Source organism: Suncus etruscus, chromosome 15, assembly GCF_024139225.1.
Source record: "Suncus etruscus isolate mSunEtr1 chromosome 15, mSunEtr1.pri.cur, whole genome shotgun sequence".
Classification (NCBI taxonomy): Eukaryota; Metazoa; Chordata; class Mammalia; order Eulipotyphla; family Soricidae; genus Suncus; species Suncus etruscus.
The window spans coordinates 90,141,355-90,158,803 of NC_064862.1; the positions used below are offsets into that span (position 1 = coordinate 90,141,355).

General features: G+C 57.2%; 1 protein-coding gene across 6 annotated transcripts; it reads left to right on the forward strand.

Moving 5' to 3' along the window:
• Positions 1–301: 301 nt before the first annotated feature.
• On the forward strand, positions 302–10,329 carry ILF3 (interleukin enhancer binding factor 3). 6 transcript variants are annotated; one of them, XM_049788442.1, is made up of 19 exons: positions 302–407; positions 1,053–1,282; positions 1,381–1,558; positions 2,319–2,466; positions 2,952–3,043; positions 3,242–3,337; positions 3,655–3,766; positions 4,128–4,225; positions 4,711–4,822; positions 4,921–5,031; positions 5,121–5,320; positions 5,412–5,579; positions 5,663–5,800; positions 5,879–6,055; positions 6,134–6,287; positions 6,384–6,440; positions 8,993–9,337; positions 9,464–9,586; positions 10,057–10,329. In XM_049788442.1, exons 1-19 carry the CDS (start codon positions 405–407, stop codon positions 10,191–10,193), a joined length of 2,679 nt encoding a protein of 892 aa, XP_049644399.1. In that variant the 5' UTR covers positions 302–404; the 3' UTR covers positions 10,194–10,329. The 6 variants fall into 6 exon arrangements, with proteins under 6 accessions (XP_049644399.1, XP_049644400.1, XP_049644401.1 ...); XM_049788443.1 differs by having other exon boundaries at positions 5,675–5,800; XM_049788444.1 differs by having other exon boundaries at positions 5,678–5,800.
• The last annotated feature ends 7,120 nt before the right edge of the window (positions 10,330–17,449 follow it).

A 17,449-nucleotide genomic window follows, 5' to 3' on the forward strand; every position in this document is an offset into this window, starting at 1 on the left:
GAGCAGACAGCCTGAACACCGCAGGGTGTGGCCCAAAAACCAAAAAAAAAAAAAAAAAAAAGAGGGTGAATGACAAAAAAAAAAAAAAAAAAAAGAAATAGGGTGCGTGCTGTAAAAAAAAAGGCAAAGTGTGAGACAGCCTACTGTGGCCTTGCATGCCAGACAGGGCCAGGTGGAGGGGTTGGTGCTGTCTCGGCTCCTCTGTGCCCTGCACCCCTCTCTTGCTGTGCTCCCCTGCCCTGTCTGGCTGCTAAGTCGATCCTGTTGACTTTCTCGAAACTAAGAAATGTTCTACTCTTACAGGCAGTTGAAGTATTGATTATATCAAGGAAATTGACCGCTTGAAAAGATAAGTAAAAGAGTAAGGAAAAAAATTGATTCCCAGACACTACAAAGAAGTGAAAATGGTAAGAAAAACAGCTTTTTACAAACATACCAGATGTGGGTTGGAGCCATAGCACAGCGGGGAAGGCGTTTTTTCCTTGCACATGGTTAACCCAGGACTGACCCAGGTTCAGTCCCTGGCATCCCATATGGTTCCCCAAACCTGCCTTGAGGAACCCCTGAGCACCACTGGGTGTGACACAGAAACAAAAACCTACCATACCAGATACTTCCTCTGCAAGGAGGGAAGGAACATCAGCTTTTCCCAGTTGTTCTGCCCCCTTTATCCAAGGGGGTAAAGTTTTCCAACCTCGAGATACCGAGGGGGGTGACCAGAGCACACATGCCCTCTTCACTTGGCTGCCTGTGCTGAGGGAGCTAAGTGTGGCCTGCCTGGACAGGACTTGGGTGCCTGGGTGCCACCACATGGGGCTCTGGGCACCAAATGTTGGTTGGACCTCGGCAGTTCCTGGGCTCGCTGCACGGCGACAGGTGGTTGAAGCTAAGGGGCTCAGAAGTCTGCAGGGTGAAAGTGGGGGGGGGGCACTGGCCACGCACAGGACTCTCTTCAAGGGGCTTTCACATGTGCTACATCAAGCCCCCATGCACGCGCACGCACGCACACACCAGTACCCCGCAGCCTCTGTGACCCTGTCTCCCTGCTTCAGCGTCCAATGCGAATTTTTGTGAACGATGATCGGCATGTGATGGCCAAGCACTCGTCCGTGTACCCAACACAAGAGGAGCTAGAGGCCGTGCAGAACATGGTGTCGCACACGGAGCGTGCGCTCAAGGCTGTATCCGACTGGCTTGACGAGCAGGAGAAGGGCAGCAGTGAGCCAGCTGAGGCAGAGGGCACCGACACACCTGCCGAGGAGGAGGCCAAAGACGGGGCCGGGTCTGTGCGGGCCTCCAGGCTACGGGGACGGGGGCGAGGATGGCCAGTCTCAGATGGGCCCTGACTGAACACCATTTGCCCCCCCCCCCCCCCCCTAGGGAGCAGAAGCCGGAACACATGACGAGGACGCTGCGGGGTGTGATGCGCGTGGGCCTGGTGGCCAAGGGGCTGCTGCTCAAGGGGGACCTGGAGTTGGAGCTGGTGCTACTATGCAAGGAAAAGCCCACAGCGGCGCTGCTCGACACAGTGGCCGACAACCTGGCCCTGCAGCTTGCCGTGAGTGCCCGCCACATTGTCCTGCTGTGGGGTTTCATGAGCGTGGGGCACGGGTAAGGGCCACGAGCCAACACCCATCCCTCCCCATGGCTTCTGATCCCTGAGACCTTAAAGCCTCATTTCCTTCATCGTGCCCACTGAGCTGGGACCTGGTGACCCCCAGGTGGTCCCTGTTGGGGGCAGGCTTTCCCTGGACCCTCCTGGGTTCGGTTTCCTGTTGCCTGTGGGACTGGCTAAGGAGTGGCATCAACAGCCCAGTGGGCCTGTGTCCGCCTGATATTCAGTCCTGAGTAACTGTTGTGTCTGCTCAGTCTTTGCTTCTTGGGGTTGTTGAAAGAAAAGTAATCAGTGCAGCCTCCTGTCTAGGGCGAAGCCTAGGAACGCAGATAGACGAGACTTAGAGGAGATGGCTGGGGTGCAGGCCCAGCACCTCTGGGTCCTTTGTATGCAGAGCCAGGAGTGGCCCCAAAAGGGAGAAAGGTGCCAGGAAAGTGCATTTTTGCTGGTTCAGATGGGGGTGGCCTGGAGACTGCTCTCCACTTAGAGAGGCCCCGTGCTCACCCCAACACAGCATTGTGAGGCTCTGGTGGAGAAACTCGAGGTCCTTGCCAGGGTCCCTGTCTGTCTTTGCCACAGCTTTGACCCCTGACAGGATCAGGCCGTGTAGTGCACAGCCTGTGGGCTGCCAGACGTGCCGGAAAGAGACCAGGCCTGGAGCTCTGGGGGATGAGGTAGTCACAAGTTACTTTCTGTGTTTCAGACTGTCACGGAAGACAAGTATGAGATCTTCCAGTCAGTGGATGATGCTGCCATCATCATCAACAACACGAAAGAGCCACCACTGTCTCTCACCATCCACCTGACGTCCCCTGTGGTCAGAGAGGAGATGGAGAAAGCCTCGACCGGAGGTATGTCCGGCCAGTGCTGCGCTGTTCAGTGAGGCCCCTTGTGTGTCTGTACGGGTGTGCACGTGCAGCTTCCCAAGGCCACTCCACTGTAGCTGAGGACCTGGTGGCAGTATTGAGCTGTGGTACCCTTAGCATCTCTCCTGTTATTTGGTGGCAGTTATTTGGTGATCAGGTGCTTGTGTCGAGGTGAATCTGTCCAGTCATACTGGACTTTTGCACCATGGAACTTTCAGATGGGTGTGGGGTGTTTCCTGTTGGATCCTGAGCTGATTTCTGGAGAGCATCTCAGTGGCATCGCTTAGGAAGGCCCCTGTGTGTCTTCACAGCAGGCGCCTTTGCACATTCCCCTGGTTTCTGTCAGATGCCTGAGGGGTGTCTGCGATCCCACTCTTTTTCTCCATGGGCAGAGGGGCCCATTACCTGAGACTCTGGGGTCTCCCCTTTGCCCCTTGGTCATTGTGTGTCCCCGTCTTGTCCCCGTGCAGAGACGCCCGCAGTTAGCGACCCCCCGGATGTGTTGGACAGACAGAAATGTCTCGCAGCCTTGGCCTCCCTCCGGCATGCAAAGTGGTTTCAGGTTTGCAGCTGTTTCTCTTAGTGTTTGGTTTCCACAATTCTCCTGTCAGTGCTTGGGGGTTGGGGGTGGGGCTGTGCACAGCAGTGTTGTGGACTGTTGGCTTCATGGATGTACCGAGCCCAGAGAGGTGCATGTGTGCTTGTGTCTGTGCCTGGGGCAGGTACCCCCTCGCTATAGCTGTGTGGTTTGTCCCTCTAGGCCAGAGCCAATGGGCTGAAGTCATGTGTCATTGTCATCCGGGTCCTGAGGGACCTGTGCACGCGTGTGCCCACCTGGGGGCCCCTCCGAGGATGGGTAAGTAAAGGGCTGTGGTCTGAGTCCTACTTTCGCACATTACGCAGTCAGTCTGAGTGCTGTTGAATTGGGGTGGCAACTGGGCCCCCCACAACCCGATCACAAAGTCTGGCCCTTGTGCAGCCAGTGCTGCTTCTAGGCTCCTGCTGGGAAGCAGTGGGTGTGAGCACATGCTTGCACCTATTACGCACAAATGCGTGTCCCTGGTGCATGCCCTGCACAGTGCACCAGTTGGTACGAACATACACAAGCACCACACATCAGACATGGCAGACAGTGCCCGCCGGCAGCTTCTGACTTGCCCCCTTGCCTTGCAGCCCCTGGAGCTCCTGTGCGAGAAGTCCATCGGCACCGCCAACAGGCCCATGGGTGCCGGCGAGGCCCTGCGGCGCGTACTGGAGTGCCTGGCCTCGGGCATCGTCATGCCAGGTTGGGGCCTTGTGCTGTGCAGGTGGCAGGGAGAGGACAGGGCCCGGCCCCAGTGGGTTAGGGCAGCAGCGCCCCATGTCCCCCTAGGGTTGACTCATGTCCCTGCCCCATACGCCCTCCTTGCCAGCCCTGCCCGGAATGGGGCGGCGGTGACCCACTCCCCGCGGCGCCTCATCCAATACCCTGGTGGGCACTTTGTCTCCGGGGCAGCCGCCCAGGCCGAGTGGGTCACCGTGCTCCACGACTTGCCCGAGCTGGGTGTGGCCGGGCGCGGGGGCTTGTCTGGTTCCCGCAGCCTGCACGCGGCTCCGAGGAGCCCCAAGATAATTCTCTGCATATCTTCCTTGTTTCCTGCCTTCAGATGGTTCTGGCATTTATGACCCTTGTGAAAAAGAAGCCACTGATGCTATTGGGCATCTAGACAGACAGCAACGGGAAGATATCACACAGAGTGCGCAGGTACCGTCGCTGCGGGACCCCTCTGCGCCGCAGGGCTGGGCCTCGCCTCGCGAAGGCCACCCCCACCTGGGCTGCTGCTTGCCCGCTGACACCACGTGCGGCCCTGCCCATCCCGTCGGCCTGCTGTGTGCCATCTTGGCACCGCGGCCGGCGGGGACGGACACGTGCTGCAGCCTGCACCATGCCAGGGAAACCTTTCCCTGCAGGCCCCACGTGGCTCTGTGTGGCAACCGCTCCCTAGGTTGGGGTCTCCAGAGACCTCTCGAGGCGAGGCAGGGGGGTCCCAGACCGGCCTTCCCCCACAGCAAGGCTGGGCGCTGGCCCTCAGGCCTCCCCCTGGCTGCTGGGGGACCCCCGGCCGATGGACGTAGCGGAGACCCAAGACCCATAGCGGCCCGTCAGCTCCCGCCCCTGCAGCAGGCAGTAGTGAGCACAGTCCCGAGGCGCCCCGGGCCATGGCCTCAGGTGCCTCTTTCCCTTCGCAGCATGCCCTGCGCCTCGCTGCCTTTGGCCAGCTCCACAAAGTGCTGGGCATGGACCCATTGCCCTCTAAGATGCCCAAGAAGCCAAAGAACGAGAACCCAGTGGACTACACGGGTGAGTGCGTTGGGGCCAGATTGGTTGGCTCAGGCTGGGTGCTGGGTGCCGGCCGGATCTCTGATGAGCCTCCTGTGCCCCCTGTCCTGTCCGTGCAGTTCAGATCCCCCCCAGCACCACCTACGCCGTCACACCCATGAAGCGCCCTTTGGAGGAGGATGGCGAGGAGAAGTCGCCCAGCAAGAAGAAGAAGAAGTTGCAGAGGAAAGGTAGTGTGGGTGTGAGTTGTGCTGTGACCAGAACAGCACCCAGTTGTGTCCCTACCCACCCACTGATGCTGTTCCCATCTTGTCTAAAGAGGAGAAGGCGGAGCCGCCGCAGGCCATGAATGCACTGATGCGGCTGAACCAGCTCAAGCCAGGGCTGCAGTACAAACTGGTGTCGCAGACGGGCCCTGTACACGCACCTATCTTCACCATGGCTGTGGAAGTGGATGGCAGTTCTTTCGAGGCCTCGGGCCCCTCCAAGAAGACGGCCAAGTTGCACGTGGCCGTGAAGGTGTGTGCCAGTGCCAGCCCCCCAAACCTGCACTACCGCTGAGCCCCGGTCTCCTTCCCTGGGCCAGGCTCTCACAGCTGCTGTCCCACAGGTCTTACAGGACATGGGCCTGCCCACGGGTGCTGAAGGCCGAGACTCCAGCAAAGGCGATGACTCGGCCGAGGAGACGGACACCAAGCCAGCTGTGGTGGCCCCACCGCCCGTGCTGGAAGCCGCTTCCACGCCCAGCACCACTTTCCCCTCCGATCCCACCTCCGAGGTGAGTGCAGAGGGTGGGGAGCTGGGTTTGGGGGGCGGTGGCAAGGCTGAGCCATGGGCTGAGTTTTTGCCCTGTCCCCTGAGAATGCTCCACAGCAGGGGCCGATCTTGACCAAGCACGGCAAGAACCCAGTCATGGAGCTGAATGAGAAACGACGTGGCCTGAAGTACGAGCTGGTGTCCGAAACGGGCGGCAGCCACGACAAGCGCTTCGTCATGGAGGTGAGCCTGGACTTAGCCCTGCCTGCCCGCTCCCTGCCTCATCCGAGCCGAGACCTCAACCCTCGCCCCGTCTTCCAGGTGGAGGTGGATGGGCAGAAGTTCCAGGGCGCCGGCTCTAACAAGAAGGTGGCCAAGGCCTACGCTGCCCTTGCGGCCCTCGAGAAGCTCTTCCCCGACACGCCCCTGGCCTTGGACGCTAACAAGAAGAAGCGCACCCCAGTGCCTGTCAGAGGGGGCCCCAAATTCGCTGCTAAGGTAATGGGGGCTCACCTATGAGGACTGTGTCAGACTTCTGGGAGCATAGCATGATGTGTTTGTGTCATCTCCCTTCAGCCGCACAACCCGGGTTTCGGCATGGGAGGCCCCATGCACAACGAGGTACCCCCGCCCCCCAACATGCGTGGACGGGGCCGAGGCGGGAACATCCGCGGGAGAGGCCGAGGCCGAGGGTTTGGAGGCGCCAACCACGGAGGCTACATGAATGCCGGTGAGGGCCAGGCGCTGGGCAGGGCTTCTGCAGGTGGGGGGGGCTGATGGCCCCTGACCTGGCCAGTCACTCTGTCCCTCCGCTTTCTTTCCGCAGGCTCTGGCTACGGCAGCTACGGATATGGCGGCGGCAACTCAGCCACAGCTGGCTACAGTAAGTGGCTTCCGAGGGGTGGTACAGGGGGCGTGGCTGAGCGTAGCTAGAGCAGGTGGCCCCAGACTGGGGGGGGGCAATGTCCCCACCAGACTAGGTCCAAGGCCCTCCTCCCCACCTGCCCGGCCGGGCGCAGCGCCCTGCTTGCTGCTGACCCCACACTGTCCGGCCTGACCCTCCGAGCCAACATTTTACATTTCTCTGCTTTGAGCCGCGGCCACGCTGGCCCTGCGGAAGTGCTTTGCCCGCCAGGCGCCATTTTGGTCTGGAGAAGGAGCCTTCACTGGGGGTCACAGGAGCAGAGAAATCTAAAACCGAGTCTCAACTGTGGCGCTCTGTGCCCTTTTTCCAAAGAGTTCTAATTTTTTGTTCTCTGCTCTGTCTCCCCCTTTTGTAGGTGACTTTTTCACAGACTGCTACGGCTATCATGATTTTGGGTCTTCCTAGAGCATCTAAAAGTATTGCACACAAAAGCAGCTTTTTACTCCAATTTTCTCGAACTCCAAAACCCAAAGTGTCCGTGCTGTGCCCTGTGCGTCACCGGGTGTTCCTCGGCGGCCCCGCAGCCCGGCCGAAACGCTTAGCCTGCAGAATTTAAGACAATGGCAGTTTTTACCGCCCTTGGCCTTTGAACTGGGTCCCTTGACGGTCACACTAAGTGGAAAGCAATTTTCCGAGTGCGCCTTTTTGAGCGGCCTTGCACGGAGCCCTAGAGCCAGCGTTGGGCCGCGGCAAGGCCCCAGCCCACGAGTCACGAGTGCTTTTTCTGGAAAGCATGACTATCTGAGAGACAGACACGGATGCATTTTAACCTTCCTTTGTCTTAATTCACAGCAGGTTTTGTATGAATTTTTAACCAATTCCCCCATCGGGCGGATGCCTTTGACAGTCACCGACACGATTCGCCACCATCCGAGTCCAGACCAACCGGCTTTGGCTATTTTTCGTTTTTGTTTTTCTTTTCTTTCTTTTATTTCCCCCCCCCCCCCATAAGCATGTAAACACGGGGCAATTGTCTGTTGTGCTGAGTAACTGTCCCGCTGATGGGGGCTGGCCGGGGGCCACGCCACCCTGTGTCCCGTTCAGCTAGAGGTGAGCTGGCGAAGGCGCCCGAGTGGGACCAGCCTCCGGGAATGGGGCACGTGGAATCTTGCAAGTCGCCCTCTGCACGGCCGGGGTGTCTGGGGGGGGTCTGGGTCTGGGATGCTGGACCCCAGGGGTGCGGCGAGGGCGGCCAGGCGGGTAGTAGGTGCGGCTCTCAGGCTCCAGCCTCCTGGGTGGGCCCTGGCTTCCTGGGGATGTACTGGGAGCGATGCAGGCTTGCTGCTGAGATCTCCCGTGCCCTGGGTCAGCGGTCATGAAACCTGCCCTTTGCGTTGACTTGCAAGATTGTGCGTTGATTGAGGCAAAGCAGCTGGTCCAAAACAAAGCAAAGCAAAAAGGGTTACTCCGTCATTTGTTCCTGGAGGTTTGAAAGTCAGTGAAACTTTAAGAAACAGAAAAAAAGAAAAAGGACAACCTTGGATTGCATGATGTATTTTTATTTTATTTTTTTTTAGAAAGTTATTGTTTGAGAATAATGCCTTTTTATACCAGGAAATAGTTCTCCTGAATGACGTTGCAAACTCCCCCTCCCTTTTATTTTTTTTAATCAATACATGTTAAAGTGACAAGCCCGCAGTCCCTGGCGTCTTCATTCATTCCGTGCTTGAGGCGGGCGCGGGCTGAGGCTCCAGCAGCCCCTGCCTGTGTCCTGTGCCGCGGGGGGTGGGGGGGGAAGGGGGCAGTTGTGGTCAGCGACTTGGCCCAGGACACACCGGTGTGGGGTGCCCCTCCTGCAGGCGAGGGAGTGGCGGGAAGGAGCCGCCCATCCAAAAGTTGGGGGTGGGGGTCCTGGGCTGGAAGCACCACCCCACCTACGTGGATGCTGCATAGGCCACTGAGCCCCGCCGGAGCGCACCCACACCGCCGTCCTCCCGCCGGTTGAGCGCAACCTGGGGTTCCACCCACCTGAGCTCAGGGTTCAAGCCCTGGGAGCAGTACAGGGGCGCCCCGTGGCATTCTCCGCCCTGCGCTGGAGAATGTGGCGGCCTCGCTGCACGCTTGTTCGTCCTGCTGCGCGGTCCCGCCTGTGCTGGGAACAAGGCTGGGTTGGGCATTCGGGGGGCTGCAGTGCCAAGCCTTGCTAGGCCTACGGATCCCCCACCATCACAGGGCCAGGAATCATCCCTAAAGCCACTTGCTGGGGGGGGTTCCAGGCTGGGCCAGGCCTGAGCCTACAAAGCTGATGCGTTCCCAGCACAGCCCTTGGGGGGGGTGTCCTGGGATGCAGCTGCTTCTGGAGCTTTGCTTTTCCTGTCACCATCGGGGATCCGGCGCGGGCTGGGCTGCTGGTCTGGTTGTGATTGTCCTCTGGGTGGTGCTGACACCCCGCCATTCCTCCAGCCACCTAAATCCCTAGGGGAATCGAAGTCCCCGGCTAGGGGTCGGCCCTCGGGCCCTACCTGTCCCCAGGTGCCCGGCCGCCGCTCACCCGCTGCCTTCCTGTCTAGGTCAGTTCTACAGCAATGGTGGCCACTCGGGCAGCGCCGGGGGCGGCGGCGGGGGCTCCGGCTACGGTTCCTACTACCAAGGCGAGAGCTACACACCCCCCGTGCCCCCGAAACACACTGGCAAGAAGCAGCCCCACGGGGGCCAGCAGAAGGCGGCATATGGCGCGGGCTACCAGTCGCACCCCACGCCGCAGCCGGCCTACAGCCAGAGCCAGTACAGCAGCTACGGCCCCGCGCAGGCCAAGCACAAGGGCTACGGCCACGGGCAGGCCAGCTACTCGGCCGGCAACTCCTACGGCTCTCCCGGCGCGTCGGGCGCCGACTACAGCTACGAGAGCAAGTTCAGTGAGTGCCCGGCCGCCCCCGCCGCATACCCGCCTCCTGCTTTCAGGGCCCAGGCTGGGGGGAGGGAGCCTCCCTGGGGGCCACACTGTGGCCCCGGGCCCTCACCCCCCTCTCTCTCTCCCCCAGACTACAGTGGGAGTGGCGGCCGAAGCGGCGGCAACGGATACAGCTCGGGCGGCCCCTCATACCCGGGCTCCCACGGCTGCTACAGCGGCGGCTCGGGGGGTTCCTCATACCAAGGCAAACAAGGTGGGCCGGGAGGGTCCAGCCTGGTGCCCGCAGGGGTCGCACACATTGGGGGGACCCCCAGTCCCGCGCCGGCCTGTGGTGGTGGACTGCCTGCTTCTCATGCCAGCGGTCTCGGGGTATAGAAATTTCCCTCAGCTCACTCAGGGCTGCCTTCCTAGTGCACGGCAGGTTAGCCCCAGTTGGGATCCCAGCACTGCTGGCCCTGGCCTGAAGCCCTCCCCACCTCCGCCCCCTCAGAAAAACAAGTAGAAATTGTCCTCCGGGTGCTGAGCCATCACACCCTGGCCTGAAGCATCAGGCCTCCAGAACTCCCAAGAGTGGGAGAATCGGGCCTTGAACCCGAGGCCCCTTTAGGTGCGGCTCTAGTGATCCAGCACCCGCCTTGCTCACCTGCCCACTGTGCTTTGGTCCTGATGGACAGAGACTCCCACTGCCGGCCCTGATGTCCCCCCTCCATCTCTCTCCCCCAGGAGGCTACTCATCACAGTCGAATTACAGCTCCCCGGGTTCGGGCCAGAGTTACAGCGGTGCCCCCACCTCGTACCCGGCGGCACAGGGCGGCTACGGCCGGAACGCAGACCACAGCATGAACTACCAGTACAGATAAAAGGCCCCGTGGCCGAAGACTTGTCCGTTCTGCACTTAGCCCATTGTAAGATTCAGTTGTACAGTTGTCACAGTTACTCTGCCCACCGGCCCCTGCAGGCCGCCCTCCCCATCCTGTCCACGTCGGTATCGTGAGGTGCAGCTGGCCACGCCTGTGGCCTGTCCCGTGGCCCCCGTGTAGCCGTGTTTGGGACTCCGCGTCTTCTCTGGTTGGCTCGTGGCCAGCCTGACTTCTGTGTCCAAAGTAGTTTTATTTTTTTTCCGTTGGTTCGTTCGTTGTTCGTTCGCAGCAGCCGGCCCGTGCTGCCAACTTCTCACCCCCAGCTCCCCGTCTGTTTGCCATCGGTGTTGGTGTTAATAACTCAGTTTGCCTTTCACTGGTCACGGAAGGAAACCTTCCTCCGTTTATGCTTTTGTGAAGTGAGTTCAATGAGCTTTTCTGTATTTTAATGCTTTAGTGTTTCCGTTTTCTAAGTGAAGATTTTATTTTAAAAACCAGCGGGCAAGCGTGGGTTTCTTTTGGGGGGTGTGTGTATGTTTGCACCGTTCAGGCAGTGTATCTGGATTCAGCTGAATGTAGAAAATAAAGACGAGGAAACTGCGCCCGTCCCGGCCTGGGTATCTGCCCACCGGGGTTACCCCTGTCACCCAAGCCCTGGGAAGCTGGGGTGGTTGCAGTACCTGGCGGGCCCTGGGCTCTGGTGCTTCTGGGATCACTGCTATTTTAGGGGTGCCGTGTTCTCTGCTCAGTGACGCTCACGTCCCCGTGGAGTGGACCCACCTTGTAGGGGTGCCTAGAACCTCATTTGACAAAGGCCCCCCCCCCAACACCTCAAAACCAGTGAGGCGCCTTTCTTGTGCCTGCCTTGGATATTTGGGGCTCACTGCCCATTACCTTTTCTGCAGATCTTGGGCCAGTTTAGCAGCATACGGGGTTTACACTGTACTTCCCTGTCAGCACGGCAGTGGGCCAGTGTTACCCTGAGGCTGGGTAAGGTGGGGCCGGCGGAAACACAGGAGGGCTCAGAGCCCCTCAGTTGAAGTCTGCCAAGGCTGAGCAGAAGACACTGAGAGGAAACAGCGAGGCTCGAGTAGACAGCCCCCAGAAAACGGGATGGCCTGTCCGAGGCAGGAGCAGCAAGAAACTGGGCTGTGCCATGACCCCAGGGAGTGCAGAGACAGACGGAGACAACTTTGATAGGACCCTACAGCTGGCTGTCACCCTGTCCTGGGGGACACCCATGGAGAAAGGCCTGTGGCCTCACGCCTTTCGCCTCTGGACCCCGGAGCTCAGACACCCACCCGCCGCAGGCTCCCGGCCTGGGGATGCGAAGACTGGTCCGGGGTGCTGGGACTTAGCCCCAGGTGCCTTGGGGGGCCCCATGCGGCCCAGGACATTCTCGGGATCTGAGTGCCTGAGACCGTTGTGTCGTTGGATGGGGAGGGCTACCTCCAGGGGAGCTCAGCCTGAGATCCTCAGTTCTCTAAAGACCTGTTTCCAATAAAGTCACCTTCACAGTATGAACCGTTGGGACTTGGACGTAACTGTTGAGGGGCGCTGGGTGAGGGTTGACAGGTGCATGGTCATGGTTGGACACCACGTGCTGGCAGCGTGGCAAGGACCTGTCAGAGGGGACAGGACAGTGCAGAGAGCCTTTAGCAGCCACCCCCAGCAGCGGGGTTCAGGAAATTGGCGCTGACCTGTGTCATTCATTCCCTCACGACACCTAAGTTGGTCACATTAGCAGGAAGAACATCTACATCGGGAGGGACAAGGGATCCAGGAAGATTTGGTGGCTTAGCTAGTGTCAGAGGACCCGGACCGTGAAGGCTAGACCCTGAACATTGAGGGGGTTAGCGATTTTTTTTTTTTTTTTTGGTTTTTGGGTCACACCGGGCAATGCTCAGGGGTTACTCCTGGCTATCTGCTCAGAAATAGCTCCTGCCAGGCACGGGGCACCATATGGGACACCGGGATTCGAACCAACCACCTTAGGTCCTGGATCGGCAGCTTGCAAGGCAAACACCGCTGTGCTATCTCTCCGGGCCCTGGTTAGCGTTTTTTTTTTTTTTAGACCACGGGGGACATCTGGCAAACTGGGATAACTATAGGACTCCCTGCTGTGGCTTCCAGTCCCTGGAGATGTGAGATCTAGTGATTTCTGGGGTTATCCCCCACTTGCTGGAGGTCCCTGATCCCATCAGAAAACTGTTGGACACTTGGAGCTAGGGAGTTCTTTTACCGTTAATAATCCTTTTTTGGGTGTTTGGGGCATACTAGGCAATGCTCAAGATGTGTTCTAACTCAGGAGTCACCAGCTGCCCTCTTTTTTTTTTTTTTTTTTTTTTTTTTTTTTTTTGGGCCACACCCGGCAGTGTTCAGGGGTTACTCCTGCCTATCTGCTCAGAAATAGCTCCTGGCAGGCATGGGGGGGGGGACGGACGACTATATGGGACATCAGGATTTGAACCAACCACCTTAGGTCCTGGATCTGCTGCTTGTTGTAAGGCAAACGCCTCTGTGCTATCTCTCTGTCCAGCCCACCAGCTGCCCTCTTAAGGCTCTAGTGAACCTAGTATAGGAAATAAGATGTTTTTGTGTTCACCATAGTTTTTTTTTTTTTTTTTTTTTTTTTTTGGGTCATACCCGGCAGCTCTCGGGTTCCTCCTGGCTCTGCTCAGAAATCACTCCTGGCAGGCTCCGGGGACCATATGGGATGCCAGGATTCAAATCACCGACCTGCATACAAGGCAAATAAATGCCTTGCCTCCATGCTATCTCTCTGGCCCCCACCGTAGTATTTCATAAGCTTCCCAAGCAAAGGCAGAAATGGTCCATGATCACTTGCTCTGAACACGCATAGAATGCTTTGCTGTCTCCAGTCGGCCCTTGGCCCAGGGGGCTGAGCTCAGGAGTATCTTTCAGGCCACATAGATGAGAGAAAGCGTGGGCTCAGGGCATGGCAGAAGTCAGCTGTGCAGTGAGATGCTGTACTCAGCAGGGAGGCAAGTCTTCGAGTTGTAAAAGTCTAGTTTGGGTGCCAGCGGAGACAGGTCGCTCAAGTGCAGAGAGGGGTCAGGCAGCTCCAGCAGTGGAAGACTTCAACTAGGAAGAAAAAGACTCTTGGGGGTGCCCCATGGCTGCTTCCACCAGTCAACCATCATGGAGCCAGATGCTGAAAAAAGGCAGCCGAAAGGCCTTAGGGTATCACTGCTTGACTGGATGGGGGAGAAGCCAACAGGACCCCGAGGTGAGTTTTGCAGATCTGAGCCAGGAGCTTGGAGCTTGGCTTGCCTAGGAGAGGCCCTGCCCGAGACAGGCTGACACTTGACTGGAGGGACATACAGAGGAAATTCTAGGAAAATACTGGGAAAGGCTTTCCCAGGGGAATGAGAATACAAACTTCTAAGTAATCCACTTTTAGATCTTTCAAGCAATCGAAATCTCCCCAGTCTTAACCCAGGTTTGGGATTCCTTAATCCGATTACTGGCCCCAGGGAATCTGCAGAGAGCACACAGCTGCACCCCTTGGCCAGAGCTGCAGGGCAGCACACCTCCTTAGGGGAATCCAGGCCTTAGTTCCTTATCTTCCCGGATTTCCTCATTAGGCCCGCCCCTATGCGCGCGCCCACCTGCGATGGCCAATCAGCAGGGAGGTATTTTCCTCGCCCCGCCCCTGGAAGCCCCCAGCTTCCCGATTGGTCCGATTCGCAGCCGGGATTATTATAGCAGGCCGAGGGCCTCCCCCACCGCCGAGACAAATTTTTATTGGTCGCTACTGCAGGCTCCGCCCCCTGGCTTCCCCGGTCTCTAGGCAACGCGGGTGGCGCTGTCCGCTGTGCTGAAATCCAGCGCAGCCCCGTGCTGAGCCGCAGAGCTGCAGGCCCGGTAGAAATAGCCGGGGATCGGGCACGGGAGGTGGGAGAAATGGCCCACATGGGGGTTCAGCTCCATAGGAAGCCTGGAAATGGCCCTGGACCTCCGATCAAACAAGGGCTGGAGGGTCAGTACCTGGGTAGGGCGCTTGCCTCGCCCACCACCAGCCCCGGTGCCATCCCTCCCTCACCAGCCTCCATAGGCAGAGTGGCAAAATTCTGAAATCAAAGTTTGCCGGCCCAGAAACGATCCAAGGGGTTGGTTTCCCTGTGTCGCCGTTATGAATATCATTCATGTTATTCATGCCTTGATTCCAGGTCGGGGATTGTTTTTGTGAAGCTGTATTCGTGGCTTAATAAGCTCTTGGATCTGTTGTTAGGCATAACTTTTGGGGGTGCTCAAGTTAGGAGAATTTAGGTGGTTTATAAAGGATAAGTACCATTTCCTTTTATTTCTTGGCTCCTTTTATCCGTCCAAAACCAGGGAGTGCTTAGAGAGTACTACTGGCTCTGTGCTCTGGGATCACTTCCGGCGAAGCTTGGGGGACCACTGGAGATCAGAGTAGAATTAGCCATATGTAACATAAATGTCTTTTTTTTTTTTTTTTTTTTTTGGTTTTTGGGCCACACCCGGTAACGCTCAGGGGTTACTCCTGGCTATGTGCTCAGAAGTTGCTCCTGGCTTGGGGGACCATATGGGACACCAGGGGATCGAACCGCGGTCCGTCCAAGGCTAGCGCAGGCAAGGCAGGCACCTTACCTTTAGCGCCACCGCCCGGCCCCATAAATGTCTTATTCCTTACGCTATCAATCTGTCCCAATCTTTTTTTTCCCCCTTTTGGTAGAGCTGAGGATCTAACTCAGGGCTTCGCACATGCAAGGTTAGGTATTCCACCACTCAGCTACAAGAGACATCGTTGACTCTAAAATTATTATTTTTTTTTTTTGGTTTTTCGGGCCACACCCATTTGATGCTCAGGGGTTTTTCCTGGCTACGCGCTCAGAAATTGCCCCTGGCTTGGGGGGACCATATGGGACGCCGGGGGATCGAACCGTGGTCCTTGGTCCTTTCCTTGGCTAGCGCTTGCAAAGCAGACACCTTACCTCTAGCGCCACCTCGCCGGCCCCTCTAAAATTATTTTGTTTTGTTTTGTTTTGTTTTTGGGTCACACCCGGCGGTGCTCAGGGGTTACTCCTGGCTGTCTGCTCAGAAATAGCTCCTGGCAGGCACGGGGGACCATATGGGACACCTGGATTCAAACCAACCACCTTTGGTCTTGGATTGGCTGCTTGCAAGACAAACGCCGCTGTGCTATCTCTCCTGGCCCTCTAAAATTATTTTAATTAAAAAAATAAAAATATGGGGCCGGGCGGTGGCGCTGGAGGTAAGGTGCCTGCCTTACCTGCGCTAGCCTAGGAGACGGACCGCGGTTCGATCCCCCGGCGTCCCATATGGTCCCCCAAGCCAGGAGCGACTTCTGAGCGCATAGCCAGGAGTAACCCCTGAGCGTTACCGGGTGTGGCCCAAAAACCAAAAAAAAAAAAAAAAAAAAAAAAAAAAAAAAAAAAAAAAAAAAAAATAAAAATATGGAGCCATAAATAAAGCTTGTTGGATTGTCTGTACTTTTGCAGAAGACTGTGTCAGTAGTGGAGGAGCACATGCTTCATCCCTGTGAAGTTCAAAGTTCCGCCCCCAACATTGTGAGGAGGAGGAGGAGGAGGAGGAGGAGGAGGAGGAGGAGGAAGAAGAGGAGGAGGAAAGAGAAGCCGCTGGGGATTGAACCTGGATTGACCACATACAAGATAAATACTTGCTTTGTCTGCTGTTCTATTTCCCGCCCCAGTCCTCCCCCAAGGAATTTTCCCCCCAAGGAATTTTATTTATTTATTTTTGTTTTTTTTGGGCTACACCCAGCGGTGCTCCGGTTACTCCTGGATCTATGCTCAGAAATAGCTCCTGGCAGGCACCGGGATCCATATAGGATGCTAGAAATCGAACCCCGGTTCCGTCTGGGTCGACCACGTGCAAGGCAAATGCCCTACCGCTATGCAATCGCTTAGGTGCCCCCAAGGAATTTTAAAGCTAAGCAGCTGGGATTTGTTGATAAATCAGACAGAGCTTAAGGACTATACCAAAATTTCTGATCTAAGCTCCTTAAAAGATTTAGATGTCATTACCAAGAAGGGGCACGTTGGAGGGCCAGATAGGGAACATTTGGGGGGGGGTGTCAATCAGCTCTGATTTGGGGGTGATGCACTAAGTTATGCACTGCTGGGTAGGAGAAAGAACTCATTTGGCTAAGTGGCATGCAGGAGGCCTGAGTTTTATTTTCAGCATCACATGATGAGCCCCTAAAGACAGCTAGGAGGGATCCATCCCTACCTTTGAGCTTGGGGTGATACCTCCAATCCCCAGTAGCGCCTGCAACCTACTCCGGAAGCTCTTAGGTGGTGGATTTGGGAGGATTCCCAAATTACGAAAGATTCCGGGACAATGGCGACCTCTGCTGGTGACAGGCTCCATATTCAACCATCGTAAGGACGGTTTTCCTTTGCTTTTATTATGATTACGGGGAGGCAGCCAGTGCTTCCTAAAACCACAGCCACCCACCCTCCTCGCTGCGAGACGTGGATCCCGATTCCAGTCACTTCCGATCTTTGAATAAAGGTAAAAAAAGAAACAGGTCCAGATTATGATCTTCAAGCCTCCCTGTCTTTATATCTAGGATTCCAGGGACCAGAATGACAGATAGACTGTTTGCCTTGCAGAGGGCCGACCCGGGACGGACCCGGGTTCGATCCTCGGCATCCTATATGGTCCCCTGAACCTGCCAGGAGCCAGCCATTTCTGATGGCAGTCAGGTGTAACCCCTGAGTGCTGCTGGGAGTGGCCCCCAAGATACCCCCAAAGAATAAAATAAATAAAAATAAAAATCTAGGATCCCAGGGGCCGGAGAGATAGCATGGAGGTAAGGCGTTTGCCTTTCATGCAGGAGGTCATCGGTTCGAATCCCGGCATCCCATATAGTCCCCCGTGCCTGCCAGGAGCAATTTCTGAGCCTGGTGCCAGGAATAACCCCTGAGCACTGCCGGGTGTGACCCAAAAACCACAAAAAAAAAAAAAAAAAAAAAAAATCTAGGATCCCAGCTTTCATCGAATAAAAACCATGCGGAGAGACTGACTGTGGAGCAAGAATGGGGAGGGACCAGCAAACCCCAAAGCGGTTTGGATTCCTCGCGGCGGCGCGCCGCGGGCACGAGCGCGACGTGCCGGGCCCGAGCCCGTTGCCTTGGTGGCGGGACGCTCCGCCCACCCGGAAGCCCGGGTCACGTGACGCGGTTCAACATGGCGCCGCCCATGCACCCACGTGGTTCCGGCGG

Excerpts from the sequence above, each read along its gene's own strand:
- ILF3 (XM_049788442.1), top strand. Across the intron at positions 4,226-4,710 it reads ATATCACACAGAGTGCGCAG|CATGCCCTGCGCCTCGCTGC; the intron begins GTACCGTCGCTG and ends TTCCCTTCGCAG. Across the intron at positions 6,441-8,992 it reads CTCAGCCACAGCTGGCTACA|GTCAGTTCTACAGCAATGGT; the intron begins GTAAGTGGCTTC and ends CTTCCTGTCTAG.